This window comes from Lontra canadensis, unplaced genomic scaffold (genome assembly GCF_010015895.1).
Source record: "Lontra canadensis isolate GAN:19392208 unplaced genomic scaffold, GSC_riverotter_1.0 scaffold72, whole genome shotgun sequence".
Lineage (NCBI taxonomy): Eukaryota > Metazoa > Chordata > Mammalia > Carnivora > Mustelidae > Lontra > Lontra canadensis.
In genome coordinates this window covers 3374915-3398253 of record NW_022631066.1, presented here as the reverse complement: position 1 = coordinate 3398253, position 23339 = coordinate 3374915, and the positions used below count along the sequence as shown (strand labels likewise).

At 45.6% G+C, this 23339-nt stretch overlaps 1 protein-coding gene across 1 annotated transcript in view; it reads right to left on the bottom strand.

Annotated features, from left to right (window-relative positions):
• Positions 1-10056: 10056 nt before the first annotated feature.
• The window catches only part of DNAJC1 (DnaJ heat shock protein family (Hsp40) member C1), a 215946-nt gene continuing 202663 nt past the window's right edge, over positions 10057-23339 (bottom strand). Inside the window, exons 10-12 of the mRNA XM_032880835.1 lie at positions 14689-14737; positions 12863-13317; positions 10057-10269 (exon numbers count right to left, since the gene is read on the bottom strand). Of these exons, the coding sequence (XP_032736726.1) occupies positions 10201-10269; positions 12863-13317; positions 14689-14737 (573 nt within the window). The 3' untranslated portion in view covers positions 10057-10200. The remainder of the gene's footprint in view (positions 10270-12862; positions 13318-14688; positions 14738-23339) is intronic.

Sequence of the window (23339 nt, the reverse complement as noted above, 5' to 3'; positions counted from 1 at the left end):
AAAACCGGGCTCAGCCATGCAGGTTTTCTTTTTGGAAAAGTGTGTCATTCACCATGGCCGTTTATTTGCGTCGTGTCTTAGGGTAACTACTCAGGTGTTTATGTCTGGCTAATTTACTCGAGGCACTAGGTGCCTGCGGCAGCTGCACCACCAAACACACCTGGTTTTTGGACAGTGGCTCCATGGTTCTGTGTGGTGGTCAGACTCTGGCTCTAAGGAGTTTCGGGGGAGTTACCGCTCCTTCCCCAGCACTTGACCCTTGGAAAAGGGCGCTGTGCTTGGAAATGGGTTTCTATCAGCTAGTTCCTCCTGGATGTCTGTGCAGAAGTCCTGTGGGTGTGTGACTGGTGTCACAGGTCAAGAGCAAGTGTTGAGAATGAATGCCAAGAAAAACAAGTGGCCAGCTTGTTTTCTTAAGCTCTCTGTCAACCAAGCAAACGAAGGATCATTGTAACCCAGATTCTCCCTGAAATAGACAGGACAGGCCCCTAGAATTGTAGGCAAAAGGTGCCTTCCAGTAAAATGTAATTCTGCTTTTAAAAGTAGGGGCTTATGTTTTGGATTTTTGAACTCTCAAGGAGAACAGTACCATTAACCTTAGTTTTATTTCCTGAAAATGAAACATACACGGATGGCACCATCTTTTTGTGTAAATGGAACAAGGCCTTTCAAAATGAAGTCATCGTGACCTTTTGTAAACATCTGGAAGCTGTTATATTTTAATTTTAATTTATTTTTAAAAAGCATTTTATTTGACAGAGACCTCAAGAGAGAGCACAAACAGGGGGAATGAGAGAAGGAGGAGCGGGAGACCCATGCAGGGCTCCATTCCAGGACCCTGGGATCATGACCTGAGCTGAAGGCAGACACTTAACCACTGAGCCGCCCAGGGGCCCCAGCTGTTATATTTTTAAATAATTTTACCTTGTTAAAAATTTATGCCAACTCTTCCTCATTCCTCATCTTGCTCTTGGCATCAAAAGAAATATCTTTCATACTGATAACTGAATGTTTACAATCGTTTAAGAACAGCTCAGATGATTGTGAACCGTCTGTGTCCTTTGATTGTAAATGTGGTCACCGGCCAGGTTTGGCAGGGCTGTCTGAGGAGCGGACCCTTCCACACATCGTCACTCCCTGTGGTTGGTTTCCCCTGCTTCGGTCCAGCCTGGGCTCCCTCCGCTGGAGCTACGGGGAGCACCAGCAGTTGGTGAACAAGAACGAACAGAGCCCTCAAGGTGCTTATAATCCAGTTAAGTGCTGGCCTGAACATACTTGTTTAAATTACCAGTTGTCATGACTTTTCCAAAAATTTGGAAACTAGAAAAAAAGGAAATGTCTCACTTACTGCATCATTCTACTGGCAATTTTTAAAATTTTTTATTTTTTTTATTGACATATAATGTATTATTAACCCTAGGGGTACAGGTATGTGAATCACCAGGTTTACACACTTCACAGCACTCACACACCTTCCCCAATGGCCATAACCCCACCACCCTCTCCCGACCCCCCTTCCCTCAGCAACCCTCAGTTTGTGAGATTAAGAGTCTTTGATGGTTTATCTCCCTCCCAATACCATCTTGTTTCATTTATTCTTTTCCTACCCCCTAAACCCCCCACGTTGCATCTCTACTTCCTCATATCGGGGAGATCATATGATAGTTGTCTTTCTCTGATTGACTTATTTTGCTAAGTATAATACCCTCTAGTTCCATCCATGTCGTCGCAAATGGCAAGATTTCCTTTCTTTTGATGGCTGCATACTATTCCACCATATATACATACCTCATCTTCTTTATCCATTCATCTGTTGATGGACAGCTAGGTTCTTTCCATAGTTTGGCTATTGTGGACATTGCTGCTATAAACATTCGGGTGCATGTGCCACTTTGGATCACTACATTTGTATCTTTAGGGTAAATACCCGGTAGTGCAATTGCTGGGTCGTTAGGATAGCTCTATTTTCAACTTTCTACTGGCAATTTTTATATTAAAATATACACAGATAGCCAATATCCCTATCTCTTTTCATATAGATATATACTCTTCCTACAGAGTTGAATCATAGTACACACATAATTTTGTGCCCTGCTTTTATCACTTAAATAAAAAGTGACAGATACTTGCGACATATTAGAAACTGAATTTTGTATCTGGTATAACTCAGTACTTTTGTGGGTCAGATGTGCAGTTTTCCCAAATCCCGACAGGTCCTTTCCAACAAGTGTCAGTGTGTCATCTTTATGTGAGCATGGACTCTTCTAGAAAGGATACTTTCTGATGACCAGTTTCTTGGGCCCACAGCTTGAAACCCTCTTTATTACTAGCAAATCTTCCAAAGGAAAGCCATTACTCTTGGCCAAGATCTTCTCTTAACACCACCCAGGGATGTATCTGCCGGGGCAGGAGGGAAAGGGGTAGCACATGGAGCAGGAGCTCCAGACTCCTAGGCTCCTCGGTTTTGGGGGAGAGGGAGCCCAACAATCAGTGGAGGAGAGAAGGCAGGAGAGCGGGAGGCGTGGTGCAGGATGACCCTGCAGGGCTGTGGGAAACTGGTTTCAGGGAGGTGGGTGTGAGCTTCTCAAACGGCGTGGAGTGGGCCCAGAACATGAGGCTGGAAAGGTGCTGGGTTTGTGAAAAAGCTCGTGGAGCGGCCACCGTGCGGTTTGGACAACCCGCGGTCACAGGAGGCAGCTCACCGCCTGCAGACTCTGAGGGGAGGTGGAGGGGAAGGAGGAGGGAGGTCAGAAGGGCGAATGGATCTTCCAGATCTGGGTCCTGGGAAAATACAGCACCCACATAGCCGGTGCCCCTGTACTGCCTCTTGGTGGGCCTGGTGTTCACTGGAGATTCTCAGACCCCCAGGGCAGCTTCAGGGGACTCGGGTTCAGTCTTCAGGTTTTGTGCACAGTGCTTGACATGGTTTCTTACAGGGTGAACCAGTTTTAAGGCCTTGGGTATGTAAGATTGCACCTCCCTGGTCCCCTGCCCCCCAGGGCCCACTGTGGCAGGAGTGGGGCAATGGCCAGAAGGGCCACCCGGCGAACACCTAGGGCAGGCTGCGAGCCCCGGCCTCGTGGAGCCCCTTCAGCTCGTGGGCCTTGTCTCCAGTCTCCATCCGTCCCCACGCAGTCCTGAGAGGCCCATGTTGTCTTGCGGTTTGCAGATGGGAAGCTGAGGAGTGGAAAGGGCGAATGACGCCCCAGCCGCCCACATGTGAATTGCTGCAAGTCTTCTAGGACATCGTCTGAGGCGAATAAGGTAGAAAGCACTTCGTGATCCTCCGCCCCCTGGGCCTGCTGGGAGCAGACAAGGCCCCCCTGGGGCGTCGGGCTGGAGCTCCTGCCCCTCATGGTCCCCTCCCCGGGAGGCTCCAGCAAGCCGAGGCGGCTTCCTCCCCGGGCCTTTCCCTGGTGGTTGGCATCATTCCTGGGGCAGGTGGTGGCCCTGCACCTGCGGGTCCTGGCCTGTGCCGGGCGTTCCGGGCTGTGCTCCCCAGTCCCACTGTGCTTGGCATAGGCTGGACCCCGAAAGCCGGGGAAGGGACACGGACAAGGTCATGGAAGGCCTGGGGAAGAAAGGCCAGCTGGAGTCTCTTGGCAGGGAGGTGACCGCTGAGTAGGACACACCAGAGAAAGGGGCTGAGGCACCTAGTGGAGGCTTCTAGGGGCCAGGAAGTGATGGACTGTGTCGTGGGCTCTGGGCTGGAGATTTGTACACACGGTCTTGTTTCGCAGACTGGGCAGGGGGTAGGGGTGTCCCTGAACCTCTTGTTTGCAGGTGGGAGGCCTGGAGATTCCCGAGGGTGTGACCCGGTCTGGCCTCAGGTGAGCAGCGGCTGTTGGGCGGGGTGGCCTGGGGTCACCTGCGCAGGAATCTGAGGACCAGCCGGGGAGGCCCCGGGTTTATTTACATGTGCTTCATTCCCAAGGGAACTGGAGGCCTCACAAAGTTGAAAGGCAGCGCGGCCCCCTGGCCATGAAGGCTTGGCGGGGCGGGGGCTGTGGGATCAAACAGTTAAGCGTGTCTTGGGGCCGCAGCTAGAGAGGGCTGTGGGGACCGCAGGGGCCCTTGGGTGGTGCTTGGGGTCAGTGAGGGGCCCGACTGATGGCACGAGTCCACGTGACCTGAGGAGGGCACCGCCAGGTGTGAGGCCCGGAGGGAGAAGGACCTCGCAGAGCAGGGCAAGGAACTCTGAGCATTCAGATTCTGAGGGTGCCTTCTGAAGTTTGAAGAAATGCACTTTTTTGCTGATCGAGTTAATTTGATTTCCCTCAAATTCTGATTGATGCATCTGGTGTTTTTTCACTTGGCTCACTTAACAAGCAGACGGATTAATTAGGAGAATTTTACATGTTTGGCACCACTGCTGTTCCCGGCGTGACTTTCTCTGGCTCTCCTGGTCCCCTCCCAGCGCAAGCACAGACAGGTGTTTTCTGCAGCTGAACTCTTCACGTGCAGAAGCTTCTTTGAATAAAATAAGGTGTACCTTTCCTTTGCAAACCCTTGGCCTTGTGCAGAGGCTGTCCCCTGTGGCTGAGCGTTGGAGTCCCCTGCAGGGGGGACCCTGAGCAGGCTCGCTCCAACCAGAAGCAGGGAACCCAAGCCCCTGCTGTGGTGGCAGGCACCTGCACTTTCAGGGTCCCCCACAAGTCCAGAGTGCAGCCAGTTGGAGAACCGCAGGGGTTAGGTCCTGCTGGCCTTGCTGGCCTCGGGGTGCCGTTGGCCTCAGGCCACCCTCCTGCCTCTTCCTGGCCCCTCAGGCCCTCTGGGAACTCCTTTCTCCTTCCTGGGCTCAGGGCTCAAGCTTTACAGCTGCTGGAGTGCAGTGCAGGGAGATCCCTGTCCCCTGGTCACCCCTGGAACTGGCGGGGTGCCCAAAAGCCTCTCCTCCCAGCTGTGCCTCCCAGGGGCTTGGTCCTCCTTCCAGTGTGAAGCTTTGACGTTTAAATCACAACCTGGATGCTTAGTCTTGGATTTCACTGCAGGACGAGTGTGGCTCTGCTGGCTGCAAGCCTTGGAGCAGGCAGGACTGTGACCTTGTAACACGCCGGCCCGCCCTGACACTGTCATGGCTTTGCATGTTGTCGGTTCCTGAAAGTGCCTTTCCTATGACCTATATTTACTCATTCCTCTGTCAGAGCAGTCTTCTTTCTCCATTCCTGCAGCTCTGTGTTTGGTTTGCTTTTTGGAATCAATGTCCAACCCAAGACCAGGAAAAAGATACCAAAAAAGGCTTGGACACACACACACAGTGTCAGGGTCATAGCCTGGGGGTGCAACCTTGCTCTTAGGGCAAGTGGCACCGGGCTAGGCCCGGGCCCCTGCAGTTTGCTGGGAATGAGGGTGGGTGTCTTTGCTGCCAGTAGTTGGGAGCTGAGCCGGTGGAGGATGTGGAGGCCACTGGTCTCAGGATTGAAACAAGTTTGGGGTCACTGTCTCTGGTACATCCCGGTGCCTGCCTTCCTGTCCCGGCCCCAGCCGGGATGCTCCTCTCTCCTGCTCTGGTCAGGCTGCCCCAGGTGAAAATGCCCACATCTAATTCTTAAATTGCAGTTCTAACATAACAGGATAGATCTCATTTTAGCCCAAGAGATTTCCAGTAGGCACTCCTTAAGCCAAGCCTCTTAAAAAGGGCGACCAGCTGCAGTCTAACGTCTAGAGACATCTACTGTTCGCCGACGTAACATCTTCCTTCGTGAAACAGATTGGAACCAAGATAATTTGGGATAAACAATTTGATATTTCCTCGCAAATTTTTACAATTCTTTAAAGAAATTTTTTGCGTAATGATGGAAAACAAAACCTAACAGACTGTTCATTTGCTTTTACAACTCAGGACCTCCTGAATAGGGCTCATTGCCACTCAAATCTTGATGCATTTCCTTTTGTAAAACTGGGATTCTTTTTTAAACTGTGGTCACTGAAGGTGGACTTGGGCGAGTAAAACTCCTGTAATAATTCAGGACACACTGATCCGGGGACCCTCACACACCTGGCTTGTTAGAGGCAGCGAAGGCAAGAGGGAACCGTTGGGGGTGTATTTTCCTTTCATTCCCAGAGCACTTTCCAAACGGGAGGCTCCAGCAGAGGGTATGAGGCAGGGAGCTGGGTTCGAGAACCCTGTGGGGTAGGTTTCCACCTGGGAGTAGTGCGGGGCAGGGGGAAGGACAAGAGGTCTTCCCTGCCACCCTCCCCCCCCCGTCCCCCATTCCCCCCCCACCCACCCGGGGATGCAACAGCACTGGGAATCGTCCCCAGCTTGCCTTGGGACACTGCCCTTTCAGACACTAGTAGTTTCCGCCTGGGAATCAGATTGATGAAGTGATTTCCCTTTTTTTATTCTACATGAAGCTGTTCTTTTTTTCCAGCAGACCAGAGGAAAATAATTGTAGCCGCTCAGTTTTACAGCGTGTTAATTTAGCTCTCCAGTGAATAAAGTCTAAGGCTGAAGGCCAAGTAGTTTACTCAAACAGGAGACTGGGACTGTTGCCAAGACAGAGGGGTGGCTTCGAGGCCGCCCCGCCATGATCCCCTAGCTACAGGTGGAGCTGACGCGGGGCTCTTGCAGGGGAAGCCAGACAGTTCATTGCTACAAATGGCCCAAAGCAAAGTCACTTCCCCAGGTTTGCAGGCCAGACCTGGGCCACCCCCACCACCTTTCCCGTGTGTAACAGGGCCTCTGATCCTTGGCTATACCCTGGGAAGGCTGTAGGAGAACCAGGGGCCCAGCGCCCTGAGGTGTCCCGCGGCCATGCTGTCCCTGGCGGGAGCACCCACCGGTGTGCAGAGCGGATGTGAGGTGACACGGGGTGGGGGTTGGGGGGGTGCTGTGACCTGAGAGCACGATGCTTATTCTCAGCCCGTTATTTGGAAAGCTGGCTTTGTCTTAGGACCATTTGCTGAGAAGCAACTTTAAGATTTAGGACTGAATGTCACAATCTGTTTTTACCAATGAACAATCTTGACTAATCTAAGCTGTTTGGTCCCACTCTGAGGCTTCCCTGCCCCTCAGCCCTCGGACAGAGCCCCAGCTCGCTCTTGAAGGTACTGGGACCACATGGGTAGCCTGTGGTGAGGGTGTGGAAGGCCGTGAGCGCTGGTGTCAGAAGGGCCCGTTGCAGGAGCCCCCGGTCAGGCTGGGCTTGACTCAGGTGTGTCCCATGCCTCTGTTTCCCCTGAGTGGGTTGGGTCCCTAAGGAGGAACAGGGGTCAGGATCCACATAACCCCTCTACCCTTTAGGGCTTTCTAGGGCAAAGGCAAACTGAATGCCTGCTGAAGTCTCCCAGCTGTCGTTCCGCACGGGGAATTCAGAATCACTCAAGGGCCTCGGGGACCGGCCATCTGCTAGCGATCCCACATGGATCCGTGACCACGTAACACACTGTCCAAGCGGTGGATTGAGACAGGTGTAAACCGGGACCGTCCTGCACAGTATATGGTCCATTCCATGTACAGAATATCACAATTTAAACTGGCCCTTTAAATTCTAGGAAAAAACCTAATTGCTAAAAACAACTACAACAAATACCCCACAGACATAAGTAGGAATGAAATAGCTGGTATTTTAAAGGGATTAGTTCTCAGCTTTCAAAGGGGTAGGTGGACGTGGTGTGGGGAGTGGGACTGGCACATGACAAAAAGTCTGGAGGTAAGGGGCGCCTGGGTGGCTCAATGGGTTAAAGCCTCTGCCTTCAGCTCAGGTCATGGTCCCAGGGTCCTGGGATCAAGCCCCATTTCGGGCTCTCTGCTCAGCGGGGAGCCTGCTTCTCCCTCTCTCTCTGCTTGCCTTTCTGCCTACTTGTGATCTCTCTCTCTCTGTCAAATAAATAAGATCTTTTAAAAAAAAAAGTCTGGAGGGAAGAGGTGTTTAAGTTCTCTCAAAACAGTTATAGTAGAAACTTGTGATCTGATTCTAAAACTGAGCGGGGAATTCGAAAACACACCCATGGCAGAGAAAACCCACTGGCTGCAATATTCCAGCCAAAATTGAATGTGGCTGGGCTGGGCTGACCCAGCCCACGTGACTGATCAGGGTGAAGGGCTTGTGTAGGACTTCTAGATGTTTCCCCACACAGATGCCACAGAAGGAGTAGATTCCTTGCTGGAAATCCAAGCCTTGTGGTCTGTTTCCACAAAGAAAGCTGGGTAAGGCGCAGCTGAGAAAGAACTCCACTCAGCCCGCACAGCCTGCCACCTCCCGAGTCCCCATGGAGTGGGGCTGGCCCCTCCCAAGGGCAGGAGAGCTGGCTGCTGGGCGCAACCTGGTCAGCCAGTTGGGGGTTCTGTGAGATGTCGACATGTGAGCAGGCGTGAAAGTAGGCGCTCTGAGTGGTTTAAAGAAATGGAAGCTGGGAGAATTTTGTCCCAGTGGAGAACGTAAACCTAAATCACTAAAGGATAAAAGACCTGTCCTCCAGAAGAGGAGGGGTAAAGGCCTCAAAGCCTTGGCTCCCCTGTGGGCTCCACCTGGCTGTGGAGGGGGGTGGTGTTGAGACGCTGGGGATGGGGCAGCCAGATGGCATCAGCAAAGGGGACGCCCATCGCCACCCAGGGCTTTCCAAATCCTAGAGAAATGGACTGTTGTCTGTGCTGCTGTTTGTCCTCTGCTGGGGTCGTGGGTGTGGACCTCGAAGAATTGAACTGAATCCTGTGCCTCTAGCCTGTGTCCACGCTCCCTGCCTGGCCCTCCCCCGCCTCCTTCCGAACCCCAAGCATTCCAAACAATTTTCATGGCTCGGTTCCCACTCTTTGCTTACTGCGCTTGGCCTAAGATTCAGATGTGGCTCTTTTGACTCTAAAACTCTGCCCTTTCCTTAGACTGTAACCGAGGAAGAGGTGAGGGCGGGGACTGGACCAGCCTGAAGGCCTTTTCCTTCACGTGACGCCACTCACCAACACTTCGCGCCTGAGTTCTCGGGGCAGGAAATGAGCATGGAGAGGCTGAAGGGAGGTGGTTCCAGGCCCCAGGTCAGAGGCAGCAAAGCTGGGGCCTGAACCCCTTGTTATCAGAGACCACGTCCGTGGGCCCCCTTGCCCGTGGGCCGTGTTAGGATAAATCCTACAGCAGAGGCTGTAAAAGGCTTTTTGGGGGGTACCTAGTGCAATATGTAGACTCCTTCCCTGAAGACAACACAGCCAGAACAAGAGACTTTGCAGCATCTGGGAGCCCCCCAGTGAGCTGGGGCTCCCCAGGCAAGGAAGGGCAGTGGGCAGGAGGTGAGGTGTGGGTGGGTCCCATCAGACCCCCCCAGTCCTCTCATGTGCCGGTGGCCTCTTAAAGTGACGGTAACGGGAAGACTGGACGGATAAAGACAGATGAAGAGCACTTATATTTTCCCGTGCCCAGTGCGACGTTAAAGGTCTTAAGCAGATTTTCTTGCTTGATTGTCCTAACAGCCTATGCAGCAGCTACCATTATTTCCTACTCCCCCAGTCGAGGAATGGAGACAAAGGAGTAAACCAAGACACGCCATGTCACAGAGCTGGGCCTTGAAGTGTCAGTAGCTAAGTCTGCCCCTGGTGGCCCTGGAAAGGGGAGGCGCTGGGCCTGGAGAAGGGGGCTGCCAGCGGGTTGCCGGGGTTCTTGACACCCCCTTCCCACATCATCTGCGGGCTCTAGTGGGGTCCGCAACTCTGCCCACCAGCCTAGCTTGGGGGGTTCTCCCCGTCATCGCCTTCTATCCTTATTCATGTAGACTGACTTTTTTTTCTAGATAGATATAACTAATGAAGATAGCCGCACACAATTCTTAGCCAGCTAGCTCTAAAGTGAGCGGGTATCTGTCTTCCTGAGCTCCTGCGGCCGGCTACCCATTGGCTTCTGAAAGTGGTGGGTTCTTTGGTCAAAGACGCACATTACGTTAATTTGTACACGTTCGTTCACTCCTGTGTTCCTTCAAAGTTCTGTGTTTGCCGATTGTTGGCGCTATTGAGTTTGTTTGCAGGAAAGTAAACTTCGTAATGATGAGAAAGAAAATAATCTGTAAAATACCCAGATCTTTTTTCTCCTTTAACACAGTCTTTGTTTAAACAATATAGCACAACATTTAAAAAGATTTTTTTAATTTTTTTGTTTTGTTTTACTAAGGCACATGACGTATAGAAATACTGAGGTACAAAATGCAAATTTCTGCATAAGACTTCTAAAATAATCACTTTTGGAAAATGAAGGTGAACATCATCTTCCAGAATATTCAGCTTTTAGCTTGTTTTTTCTTTTGGACCAGTTCAACCAGCAACTTGTATCTAGCGATACAGTCTTCCTGTAGGAAGAGAAGAAGAGAGGTGAGACGGTTATTTCCACAAGCCAGTGAGTGTCGTGGCTGAGCCCGCGGTGGCCTGACTGCTGGCCGCACCCCGCGTGAGTGGGGCGGCCTCGAGTCTGTTCGCTCGGCGCGGAGCCTGCCTGCGACTGGCTGGCTGGGTGCAGCTGCTCACCGTAGAGCAGGCCACACAGGTGCCCGGGGAAGGCTGGCGGAAGTCCTGCCCAGCGGGAGTGTGAATGCCCGGGCTGAGGGGCCCCGGGCTGCTGTGTGTCAGGCGCACCACTGTTACTGTGATTATGACTTCCAACTTGCTAACAATAATGATCTAAAAATGATCATTTTATATTTTACTATAACATCACGTGGCCCTATCAGAGAAGCCAAAACACTTGAGGCCAGGCATTCATGACGCCCTTTCTCATCTGGGTTTGCCTCTCCTTAAGGGGCTGCCGGGACCTTCCTGCGGTGGCCTCGTTGGCCTCCTAGGACCCTGGCAGGCCGTGTGTCAGACTTCCTCCAGCTTGTCCCAGCTCCCGCCCCCCACATCCTCCGGCCCGTCGCCACAGGACTACCAGCTTCAGATCCCAGCTGCCTGCAGCTGTCACCCCGTGGGGTGAGGACACAGGACTAACGCAGAGCTGGGGGGAGGCTAAGGAGGGGCCTTATTACTCTCGTGCTTGTCACAAGGTACTTTCCAGAATCCATTTCTGTTTCTGTTCAAAGTATACTCCCCTCAAAGGCACTGGAAGCCTTCACTAACTTGAGGTCGAGTGTGAAATGATTTCTGCTCCGTGCCAGATGCTTTGATCAGCCACGGACAGAGCATGGACGTTCATTCTCTTCCTAGGATTCGAGCTTAGCTGTGGTGTGAGAGTTTCTTCATATAAGTGCTTTTTCTGGCTCCCCAGAGACTACCTGTATAGGGTCTTTGAAAATATCCGCCTTTTCTTCTAACTCTGCTGCCCACTAGCACAAGCTAGTGCGTGACTTCAGTGCAGCCCCAACATTTCACTGAGGACAGCGCGGCCCACCGGAGCCCTGAGCACCCCCCCACCACTCCAACCCAGGATGCGCCTCCGGCAAAGGCTCCCCTTTCAGGGCCTACAGGGAGCGGCTCCAGAGCAGGCAGAGCCGGCAGGCAACCTCTCCCCAAATTGGTTCTAAAGTCAAGGCTTAAAGGGACCACTTGCAGGACAATAAAAGTGCTGCTTATTTCTGGTTCAAACAGGATGCTTTCCAAACCCTGAGGCAATGAGTTTCTGAATGTTCTATCCTTAGGAATCCACAGTTCCAGCTCCTTCATTTTAAGCCAATGTCAATTCATCACACATGTAGATGCCTGTGTCCTGACAGATGCTAGAGAAATTCAGGGAAAATAATTACTTCTGGCAAACCAGTTGGAGAGGCTGGGTGAATCTGTGTTTCTCAAATAGATCAAATGCTAATGGTTTATTTTTCTCCCCGGGAATTCTCAACTTCATCATTTTCAAGTAGGTGATAGATAACTAGACCTGTACACACGGGGACATTCATGGCCACGAGCTAGATTTTCCAACATAGAATTTCAATTAAAAAAAAAAATAAGAATGTAAATGAACATCAATGTGCCCAGAGGCTACTGAGTGATATAGGCACAGAAGGCAGAGGAGACTCGTTCTTTCGATTTCTCAGCATTCCTGGTGCCTCAGACTGAGAGGAGAGCGACAAGGAAAGGAACCCAGGAGACAGTGTGTGTCTCACGAAGGGCCTGAATGGGAGGCTCACACCACAAGCTCCACAGCCCTGAGCTGGCAGACAGCGGGCAAAGACTGGGGTGAGGGGCTGGCTTTCCCGGGGGCAGCCCATCTGCCCGCCTGTCTGAGGTTTCGTTTGAGAACTATCTGCAGGTGTATTTCAGCAGATCCTAACTGCTGTAAACAGGGAAAAGAGCTAAGTAAAAACAGTCAAGGCTCCAGGGGGGGCTGAATCCTAAATGTCCTTGCCCGGACGCCCACCCCCGCCTTCCTCAAGTCAGCCGCAGGCGGCTGCAGAGTCTGGAGTGACGTGCCCTGCAGGTCTGATGACCACAACGACACAATCACCTACCACACATACGCTCTTGGGCGAAGGCTCGTTGTAGAGCAAGATGGCAGTGTCCCCTCTGATGCAGGTTACGGGAGCCTCTACCGGTGAGGGAGGGCCTGCCAGCCTGCACAGCCGCTCCTGCCACCCTTGTGTGATGAGGCTACGGGCCAGCTGTCCCGGGCAGCTTTCAGACTGCCAGACTGGGGCGAATGCTCCAGAAATTTGGCAGACTTGTTGTGGATGAAACTTATGTTCTCTACATGGAATTTTCCCTGAGGAAATCCACTGGTCTATATAGAATGGTTACTTTCGAATCTCGACCTCATTTATACACACTAGTCAGTCCGGGGCACAGATTCAACGTGCTGTCAGGAGAACTACACTGGAAGACCACTGGTCAAGTAAGATCATGTGGGCAGCTGGAGAGAGAAGCGTAGGAATAAGGTGAAGAACCGGGGGGCTGCCACAGCCACTTCAGTGTATTCTAAAACCAGTGCAGAGGCCTCCTTCCCTCTCCCTCACCCACCTTACTCTTAGACGGGACACATTTGGCGATTTTGTCCCAGCGGTCAGAGGATCCCTTTGGGTACTGCTGTAATGCTAATTCCAGAAGTTTCTGTTGACTCTGAGTCCAGGGCTCCTCGGCAGCACGAGTTCTGTCTTTCTTCTGGCTCTCCTCATCGCTGGATTCCTTTTGTTCTGATATATCAAAGTCCTTCTGCCTCTTTCCTCTGAACTTCTCCTCTAGCTCCACCTTCGCCGTGGCCTCAGGCAGCCTGGCTGGCCTTCGCCTCCGTGGCCGGCTTTCCAGGACCACTGCCTCCTGCTCGTCGTAGTCATCCTCTTGCTCGTCCTCCTCCTCCTCCCCAGCCTGCTTTAGATCTTCTCGTTGGGTGATGATGTCATCTGGCAAGGCCGTGGTGGCCTTGGTGGGCCTGGAATTCTGAGCTGTAGATCTGAGTTCAGAGAGTCTGACCATTCCTGTGAGGAAGGACACATCACACGGACAGAAGGGCGGGTCAGGTCAGGTGACAAGAGTAACAACACTGCCCCCAACACAGCAGACAGTGTGGTAATAAGGCCTTCTGCATATATTATTTTACTTAAATTTTACAGTATTCTAGAAAAATAGGTATCCTTGTCCTAATTCTACAGATGACAAAAATCAGGCTCAGAAAGCAGCAGAGGTGGCATTTGACCCCAAATTCTGCCCGATTCCAAGTTTCTGTCCTTCCCAACACTTTGAGGGACAGTGGATTATATACAGTCTGGCTGTGAGCAAAGAATGCAAAGAGCACTTCAAGAAGGAGTAACCTGCCACTTTTTAGGTAAGGAAGGATGTTCTTTACCATCCAGAATTGTTACTAATTCCATTAGCAAAGCTAAAGTGAATCTGCCAAACCTTGTGCTATCTATGCTTACCATCTGTGGGTGAGCCACTGACTGTGGGACCCGCTCTCCGCTCAAAGGTGCTGCCATGTTGGACAGTAAGGGGCAAACAGACTCTGTCTCCCAGCCACGGGTGCCATCTCCGAGATACCCGCGAATGTTCAACGTCACAGCTCTTACTCTGTTCGTACTTTTTACCCGCTCCACCGATTCTCTAGTAAGATCTGTATCTGTGCAACAGTCTACACCACACCGCCTTTCCAAGAATACATTTCGGAGAGTGTCTTGGAGGCAGGCTTCTTTCACACAGCCTCTCATTGCCTATTTCAGCCTCTGTGCCGACAAATAACTGTCTGTGGGAAAGGAATCTGGAAATGCCCTCTTTCCTGAAGCTTGCAGAGCACTGGGGATGACTTTCTGGGTTTGCTCACCTGTATTGCTTTCTTTGGGATGTGTATTTAAGTTGGAAGGCGTTAGGAAGTATTTTCTTCCTGGCTCCAAGCAAAGAGTACAGAGACTCTAGGAAAATTGCAGTTAATTTGGAGGAAACACATTTTGAGAAATATAGAATTCTTGGGAAAGCTGCTTGTCTATTCTGAAAGACTGCCCTGTGTGCCTGGTGGTAAGGAGGTGCGCCGTGTAGGAAGCGCACAGAGCATTTGTGGGGTGTGCAGAGTGGCTTCCCCCTATGTGCCCCCTACACCTAATACTAGCAAAGAACAGGCTTTCATAGATTTTTTAACATATTAACTCCATCACTCTGTGTGTGTGTGTGTGTGTGTGTGTGTGTAGGGCTGAATTGTTTTGTTGGTACCTGTAATTTGACCCCTTTTAGGGATATGACCAACAGAGTTCATTGGCCAAAACTACTAAACCATTGTATTTAAAGTCGTTATTATAAAAGGGGATTTATGTTTGAAGGAATCACTTTAGATTAGTGGGATGAAGCGGGTGTTGACTCACCTGGGGAGCAGGTAACCGACTCCTTCAGCTGCTTGGCTTTGGTTGTCACCTGTTCCAAAGAATAAAAGCAAAGGAAAATCTTACTTTCCACAGGAGTCTTGTAGGTCAGTTGACCTATTTCATAGAAGGTTCATGGGAATAAAATGGGCTTACGGAATCTTAGGCCTGGAAGGACCTTCAGTCACCCATCCACTCATGCTCATGTCTTTAACCAACAAGGAGACTGAAGCCCAGAAAGATTAAATGGTTTGGTTCAAAACAGCCGTGTGACTGTGGCAGAGTCAGAACAAGAACTCGATCTCCTGACAACTTCTAGTTCAATGCCGGTTGCATCGTACTAGTCTGCTTTTCAAAATACACTATACAAACAAGTTGTGTTTTTCAGTTAGGATTTGCTGACAGAATATCTTTCTTCATCAGAGAATGTTATAACAATGAGTATTAGAAACAGTGGAGAGATTTACTCTTAACTAATGTTAGAGCATAAATGAACTGTAAGAACATAGAAGACTGACACTAGAGGAAGACTCTTCTTGGTGGAGTAGGGCAGTTAGACCCAAGACCCACGAGACCTTTACATACATGAGGGTGGATCCAAAGCAATATTTTTGTTCAGTGGCAATTATTTTTTTTTTTTTTCCTCTACAAATGGTATCACATCATTGGTCTCATTCTGTACCTTTTTTCATGTAATGATGTCTTGGAAACCTACATATGGATTTCCCTCTTTTAAAATTGAGATAAAATCTACATACAGTTAAATGTACAGATTTTAAATGTACAATTCAGTGAGTTTTAACCAAAGAAAAGGACCTATAATCAAATTATAGAACATTCCTATTATCCCAGAAAGTTCTCTTGTCCCCCTAATTTGTACTCTCCCACTGACAACCACTGCTCTGATTTTTGTTATAAACATTTTAAAATACAGGGTCAAATTAATTAAAAAAATTAATTGCTCAATGAATTTATCAACCAAGCCATCCTTTCCCTACTTATTTGAAATGGTGACTTTATGAAATGTTCCACTGTATACATGAACTATTTTTCTATATTTTGTATTCTGTCCCATTAATGCATGCATATTCTTGAACCAATGTTTCACTGCTTTAATGAAATTTGAAAGTAAAACCTCAGAAAGCATGATTGTTAAGAACTCAATTAGGTAGACTTGTCTTGATCCCACCTCTTATTAGCTGGGTAACTTTGAGCAATTTCTAATCTTTTCTCTGTGTTATGCATTACCCTCTGTCATATGTGGATAATTCGAGTAATACTATTTGCCTGTTAAGTTCTAAATTTGAAATAAGCTCTTACCATGATGCTAAGCAGATATTAAAGGCTTAGTAAATACTACCTATTATAATTGACATGGATCAATTGTTTTTCATTCATACAAAGGACAAGAATTTGAGAAAATATTTAAAGCTGCTTAGGAACACTCTTCACATTTATTCCCTACTTTCCTCTCTTCCCAGGTGACCTTGTTTCTTATTTAATATAAGAAAAAAGGAAGTTCTCCAACAGGAGCCTCTTTGCATTCCAACTTTCCCAGCTCATTTGCATCACCATATACCCTTCCTATCTTTTATCCCAATTCAAAGAAATTATCTTCCTTCCTCTTGAGTTTTCACAGAACTATCCTCCATCTGTGAATTTCCTTTGCTTTCATCTTCGTTTCTCCCTGTCCATCAGATACGTTCCATAATTCTTCACACTGAGCTCAAGCGGTCTCCACTCTAAAAGATGATCTTGCCTTACATTGTCTTTTCTACTCCACTTGGCTTTCTCTTTCTCCAAATGTTCCTTCACTGCCTACTGTCCCCCCACCCCAAATAAATCTGTCCTTGCCATTCATCTACCCTTTCTATTTTCTCCTTTGGTATCTCATACCACTGTTTAATATTACTTCAGGAAAGGAATGATTAACCTGCATCTCTGGCCCTGACCTCTACCTTGGAATAGCATGTCACAGAAATTGGCCAAATCGCAACAATGGATCTTCAGATCGAAAAGGACTTCATCTATAAAACAAGAAGCTTTCTTTGTCCCAAGCATTGTTCTAAGATACCTGTCCGTACACCTATTCCCCACAGCAGTCATATTAGGTAGGTATATAATTATTATCCCCATTTTACAGAATCCGAGGCCCAGGGGGCATAAATAACATGTCCAAGATTAAATAAAACACTAGTGAGTAGCTAAGCCCAGCAAGTTGGGTTCTAAAATCTTTGCTCTCAATCACTATAACATACTGCCTTTGGAATCCAAATCTCTTATAGATGAAGAGATGGGCCATGTTCTCTTTCTGCTCTGTTACACAGCTTCTCTCTTAAACTGCCACTCTAAATCTCTTCTTTAGAGGCCTCCTAGTTCCTCAAACAAAATCATCAACTTCTCTGCTTTCGCTTCCTTCTCTTGATAGTGCTAGCATCCCAGTCACCCAGGCTCATAACCTGTTGTCAGGTTTTGGTCTTTTCTCTCGCTCCCCAGCCACATGCTCCACAGTGTCAACCCCATCTGTTCCTTTCTCTCACAGATCGCCACCTCCTGGGTCAGTTCTTCATTCTCACTTGACTGAACCGCTACAACAGTCTTCTAACTGGACTCCTACTTACTAATATTTTTATATACAGTAACCCACTTAAGGTGGAGTTCTGATTAGACTCCTTTCATGGCTCATCACTGATTGTATAATGTTTAATTCCTTTTTTTTTTTTTTAAAGATTTTATTTATTTCAGAGAGAGAGCACACAAGCGGGGTGGGGGAGGGGCAAAGGGAGAGGGAGGAACAGACTCCCCGCTGAGCAGGGAGCCTGACATGGGGCTGGATCCCAGGAGCCTGAGATCATGACCTGGGCCAAAGCCACCCAGGTGCCCCTTAATTCTTAACCTGACATGCAAGGAGATCCACAATTTGATCTGTTCTTTCTCGTAGATAGCTTTCCTTTGAGCAAAACTGAATAATTAGTCAGAAATTCCCTACCTTGTACTTTTGCTCGTCATTAACATTGCCTGACATGATTTTCCTTTCATCAAATCTCTTCTTAAATATCTGTCTAGAGCCAAACCATCCTTCAAGGTACTATCAAGTGTGACTTCCTTCTTGATGACTTCCCCGATGTTCACTACCAGGGTGACCAATTCTGTGACAATCCCTCTCTTCTCTTCCAATTTCTGTTTTCTAAGATGTAGTTTTTTTAGATTATCATACAATAAAATTATCCTTTTCTCTTTTGTCACATAGTTCTATGAATTTTAACTCACTTAGAGATTCAACTACCACCACATAGGATGTGAAATAATTTTTTTTTATTGCATCTTGTTTAACAAAATATTTTGGAGATTATTGTAGAATAGTACACAAAGATCTCTCTTGTTCTTTTTTTTTTTTTTTTTTTTAATAGCTTAACTGAAGGGCACCTGAATGGCTCAGTTGGTTAAGTGTCTGCCTTCGGCTCAGGTCATGATCCCAGAGTCCCAGAATTGAGCCCCATGAGTCCCAATTGAGTCCCCTGCCCAGCGGGGAGTCTCTTTCTCCTTCTACCTCTGCATGCTCCTGCTCTTTCTCACTCACTCTCTCCCAAATAAATAAAATCTTAAAAAGATAGCTTAAGTGAAATATAATTCATATACCATACAATTCACCAACTTAAAATGTACAGTTCAGTGGTTTTTAGTATATTGTTATGTACAGCCATCATCATGGCCAACTTTAGAATATTTTCATCACTTCAGAAAGAAACCTTATGCCCTTTGGCTATCATCCTCCCCACCTACCCCATCCCTCACCAAGCAATCCTGAATCTACCTTCTGTTTCTAGATTTTCCTGTTCTGGACTTTCGTATGACTGGAATCATATAATAAATGGATTTTTGTGTCTGGCTTCATTCCTTTAGGGTAATGTTTTCCAGGTTCATCCAAATTGTGGTACATATCAGTATTTCATTCCTTTGTGCCGAATAATATTCCACTGTATGAATGTACTGTATTTTGTTTATCCATTCATCAGTTGATAATCATTTGCGTTGTTTCAATCTTTTGGCTATTATGTATAATGCTGTTACAAACATTTGTGTATAAGTTTTTGTTTGGGCAAAATGTTTTCATTTATCTTGGGTATATACCTAGGAGTGGAACTGTGGAGACATATGGTAACTCTATATTTAACTTTTTGAGGAGCTGCCATACTGTTTTCCAATATGGCTGCACCATCTTATATTTACACCAGCAGTAAGTGTATGAGGCTTCTGATTTTTCTACATCTTGGCAAACATGTGTTATGGAAGAAAGTTTGTTATCAAACTTTTTGATTCTAGCCATCTTAGTGGGTGTGAAGTAGTATCTTGTGGTTTTGATTTGCATTTCCCTAGAGACTAAGGATATTGAGTATTTCTCCATGTGTTTATTGGCCATTTGTGCAACTTCTTTGGAGAAATGTCTATTCAGATCCTTTCTCCATTTTTTTATTTGGGTGATTTCTTCTATTATTGAATTGTAGGAGCTCTTTTTATATTTTGGATATAAGCCCTTTATCAGATAAATGATTTGCAAATATTTCCCCATTCTGTGGTTGTCTTTTCACTTTCTTAATGGTGTACTGTGAAGCATGGAAGTTTTTAAATCTGATGAAGTTCAATTGATCTAATTATAGTTTTAGCTCTTACATATAGGGGAATATTGCCATCGTGAAAATTAAGACTTCTGATCCATGAACAGGGGACATTTTTTCATTTATTTTGATCTTCAATTTCTTTCAATAATGTTTTATAGTAGTTTTCAGAGTTATTTATACTTTTGTTAAGCTAATTCTTATGTATTTTATTCTTTTTGATCTATTATGAATGAGATTATTTTCTGAATTTTCAGGTTGTTCACATCAGGTATAAAAATAAAACTTATTTTTGTATACTGATATGTATCTTCCAATCTTACTGAACTCATTAGTACCAACAGTTTAATTCCTTTGGATTTTGTATATATGAAATCAGGTCATCTGCAGATAGAAGCTGTTGACTTCTTCCTTTTCAATCTTTTTTGTCTTGACTATAACCTCTAGTACAGTGTTGAAATAAGCAGTGAGAGCAGGCATCCTTGTCTTATTCCTTATCTTAGCAGGAAAACATCCCCTTTTACCCCAGTGAGCATGATGATAACAGTGGGTTTTTAGTAGATGCTTTTATCAGGTTGAGGCACTTTTCTTTATTCCAATTTTTTTAGTATTTTTATCATGCAAGGGTGCTGGCTTTTGTCATATGCTTTTATTGAGATGATCTTGTGATTTTTTTTATTCTACTGATACAGTGTAATTTTATGGTAATTTTCAAATATTGAATCTGCTTTGCATTCTTGGATTAAATCCTGCTTGATCAGGGTATAAAATTATTTTTATAAATTGCTAGATTAAGTTTGCTGTATTTCGCTGAGGATTTTTGCATTCACACTCATAAAAATATTTGTATGTAGTTTTCTTGTTATTTTCTGGTTTGGATGAGGATAATACTGGCTTCATAAAATGAGTTGGGAAGTGTTCACTGTCTTCTATTTTTTGGAAGATTTTGTGAAGTTCAGGTATTCTTCTTTAAAGTTCTGGTAGAATTCAGTGGTGAAGCCATCTAGATCTGGGCTTTTCTTTGCAGGTAGATTCTTTTATTACTAGTTCAATTGTTACACTTGTTATAGATCTATTTCAATTGTCTATTTCTTCTTGATTCAGATTTAGCAGTTTGTCTTTCTAGGAATTTTGTCCATTTCATCTATATCTATTAGAAAAATAGATATCTAATTTCTTGGCATATATTTGTTCCTGGAATAGTATTCCTTCACAGCCCTTTTTATTTCTGTAAAGTTGGTAGTAATGTCCTTTTTCCCCCCCATTTCTGATTCTAGCAATTTGAATCCTTTTCCCCGTTGGTCAATCTAGCTAAATGTGAATTTTATTGATATTTCTTAAGCATCAGCTTTTGAGTTCACTGATTTTTCTCTATTGATTTTCTAGTTTCTATTTCATTAATTTCTGCTCTTATTTCCTTTCCTCTGCTTATTTTAATTAATTAATTAATTTTTCTAATACCTTAAAGTGAAAGGTTAGATTACTGGTTTAGGATCTTTCTTCCCTTTTTTTTTTTTTTTTTTTTAAAGTAAGCTCCATGCCCAGTGTGAAGCCTAATGCAGGGCTTGAACTCCACAACCCTGAGGTCAAGACTTGAGCTGAGATCAATTTGGTCACTTAACTACCTGGGCCACCCAGGTGCCCCTCTTTCTTCTTCTTCTTCTTCTTTTTTTTTTTTTTTTTTTTTTTTTTTAAACAACGGGGCGGGGAGGGCTCCAGTGCAGAGCCCAACTTGGGGCTTGATCCCATGATCATGAGATCATGACCGGAGTCAGAATGAAGAGTTGGACACTTATTAACCAACTGAGCCACCCAGGCGCCCCCTCTTCTTCTTTCTTAATAAAGCATTTAAAGCTATAAATTTCCCTATATGAGCTGCATTAGCTGCATTACCTAAGTTTTGGTGTGTTATGTCTTCATTTTCATTCATGTTTAAGAACTTTGATTCCCCTTGTAATTTCTTCTTTGACTCATTATTTAGATGAGATCAAGTGTGTTCAGGGTGGTATGACTGTAGACTCATTGGTTGTTTAGGAGTCTGCTGTTCAATTTTAACATACTTGTTGATTTTCCCGTTTTTTTCCCCTATTAACTTATTTCTAATTTCATTCCTTTTGGATCAGAGAACATACTTTGCATTATTTCCATCTGTTTAAACTTTTGTTTGTTTGGCCTATCCTAGGATATGTCTCACGTATACTTGAACATATATTCTCTTGCTGGATAAAGTGTTCTACAGATATGTTAGGTCTAGTTGGTTTATCATATTGTTCAAGTCTTCCTGTGGATCTTCTGTTTAGTTCTACACACTATTGAAAGTGGGGTTATTGAAACTTGCAACCACTGTTATTGAATTTTCCATTTTTCTTTAATCTCTACACCAAACATGAGGTTCAAACTCACGACCCTGAGATCTAAAGTTAAATGCTGTACTGACTGAGCCAGCCAGGCACCCCTTTTTTCATTTATATCAGGTTTTGTTGAATGTATTTTGGTGCTCAGCTGTTAGGCGCTTGTGTTTATAACTGTTATATTTTTCTGGATTGGCCTTTTAAAATATCCCTCTTTATTGCTGGTAACTTTTTGTTTTAAATATTTTGTTTGATATTTGTATAGCCACTTTAGCTTTCTTATGGTTGCTATTTGCATAATCCTATCTTTCCCATCCTTGTCTTTCATTTTATTTCTCTTTGAACCTAACGTGTATCACATGTAGACTGTGTACAGATCATGATTTTTTAAAAATCCTGCCTGCCAATCTCTCTTTGGATTGTTTAATCCATTCACATTTAATGTTATTACTGATATAGCTATTTTTAAGCTTATCACTTTACCTTTTGCTTTTTTCTTATGAATAAGTGAATTTCTAGTGTAGCATTTTATTTATTTATTTTTTAAAGATTTTATTTATTTATTTGACAGACATCATAGGTAGGCAGAGAGGCAGGGAGGAAGCGGGCTCCCTGCTGAGCAGAGAGCCTGATGTGGGGCTTGATCCCAGGACCCTGAGATCATGACCTGAGCCAAAGGCAGAGGCTTTAACCCACTGAGCCACCCAGGCACCCCGTAGCATTTTAATTTAAAGTTTTTTTTTTTTAAACTATTCTCTTGGGTATTTTTTTTTTTTTAGAAGTTCTAGAATTTACCATATACATCTTAACTTATGAAAATCAGTCTCAGCTCTACATTAGCTTAATTCCAATGATAAAAATAAACACTACTTCTATATAGCTCTATTCCTTTTCTCTCCAAACTCTAGTATAATCATTATATATGCTATTCATGTTATAAATCCAACAATACTTTGTCATAATTACTACTTTATCACCTATAGTTTACTCAGCCCAATAAAACTTTGCTCTCACCTGCCTCCTTTGTGCTCTCAGAGCAAGTATATTATAGATATATCATCTTTCTATATGTAGTAGGCCAAGCAAACATTATATATCTATTATACAATTGCTTTATAAAATTACTTAGGAACAACATATGCATTTCTAATGGTCTTTTATAATTCCCCATTTACTTTCACTGGTGCTTTTTGTTTTTTCATGTGGATTTGAATTACCATGTGGGATCACTTGCTTTCAGACTGAATGACTTCAGTTTTTGTTCATCTTGAAGTTTTTATTTGGCCCTCATATTTTGAAAAACAGTTTTGCTAGATCTAGGATTCTTGGTTGGCAGGTTTTTCTTTGAGCAGTCTGAATGTGTTATTCCACTGCACTCTGGCCTCTATTGCTTCTGCTGAGAAGTGAGCTGTTAATCTTATTGGGTGTGGGTGTGAGGGGTTCCCTTGTTAGTGTTGAGTCATTTTTCTTTTGCTGCTTTCAAGATTTTCTCATTTTTGGCTTTCAGCATTTTAATTACATGTGCCTTCTGTCAATATCTAAGGCTTTCCTACTCAAATTTACTAAGCTTCCTGATGTATAGGCTAGTGTTTTTCAAAAAAATTGGAAAGTTTTTACCCATTATTCTCTGGATATTTTTTCTTTTCTGTCTTTCCAGTACTTCCATTATGCACATGTTGGTGTGCTT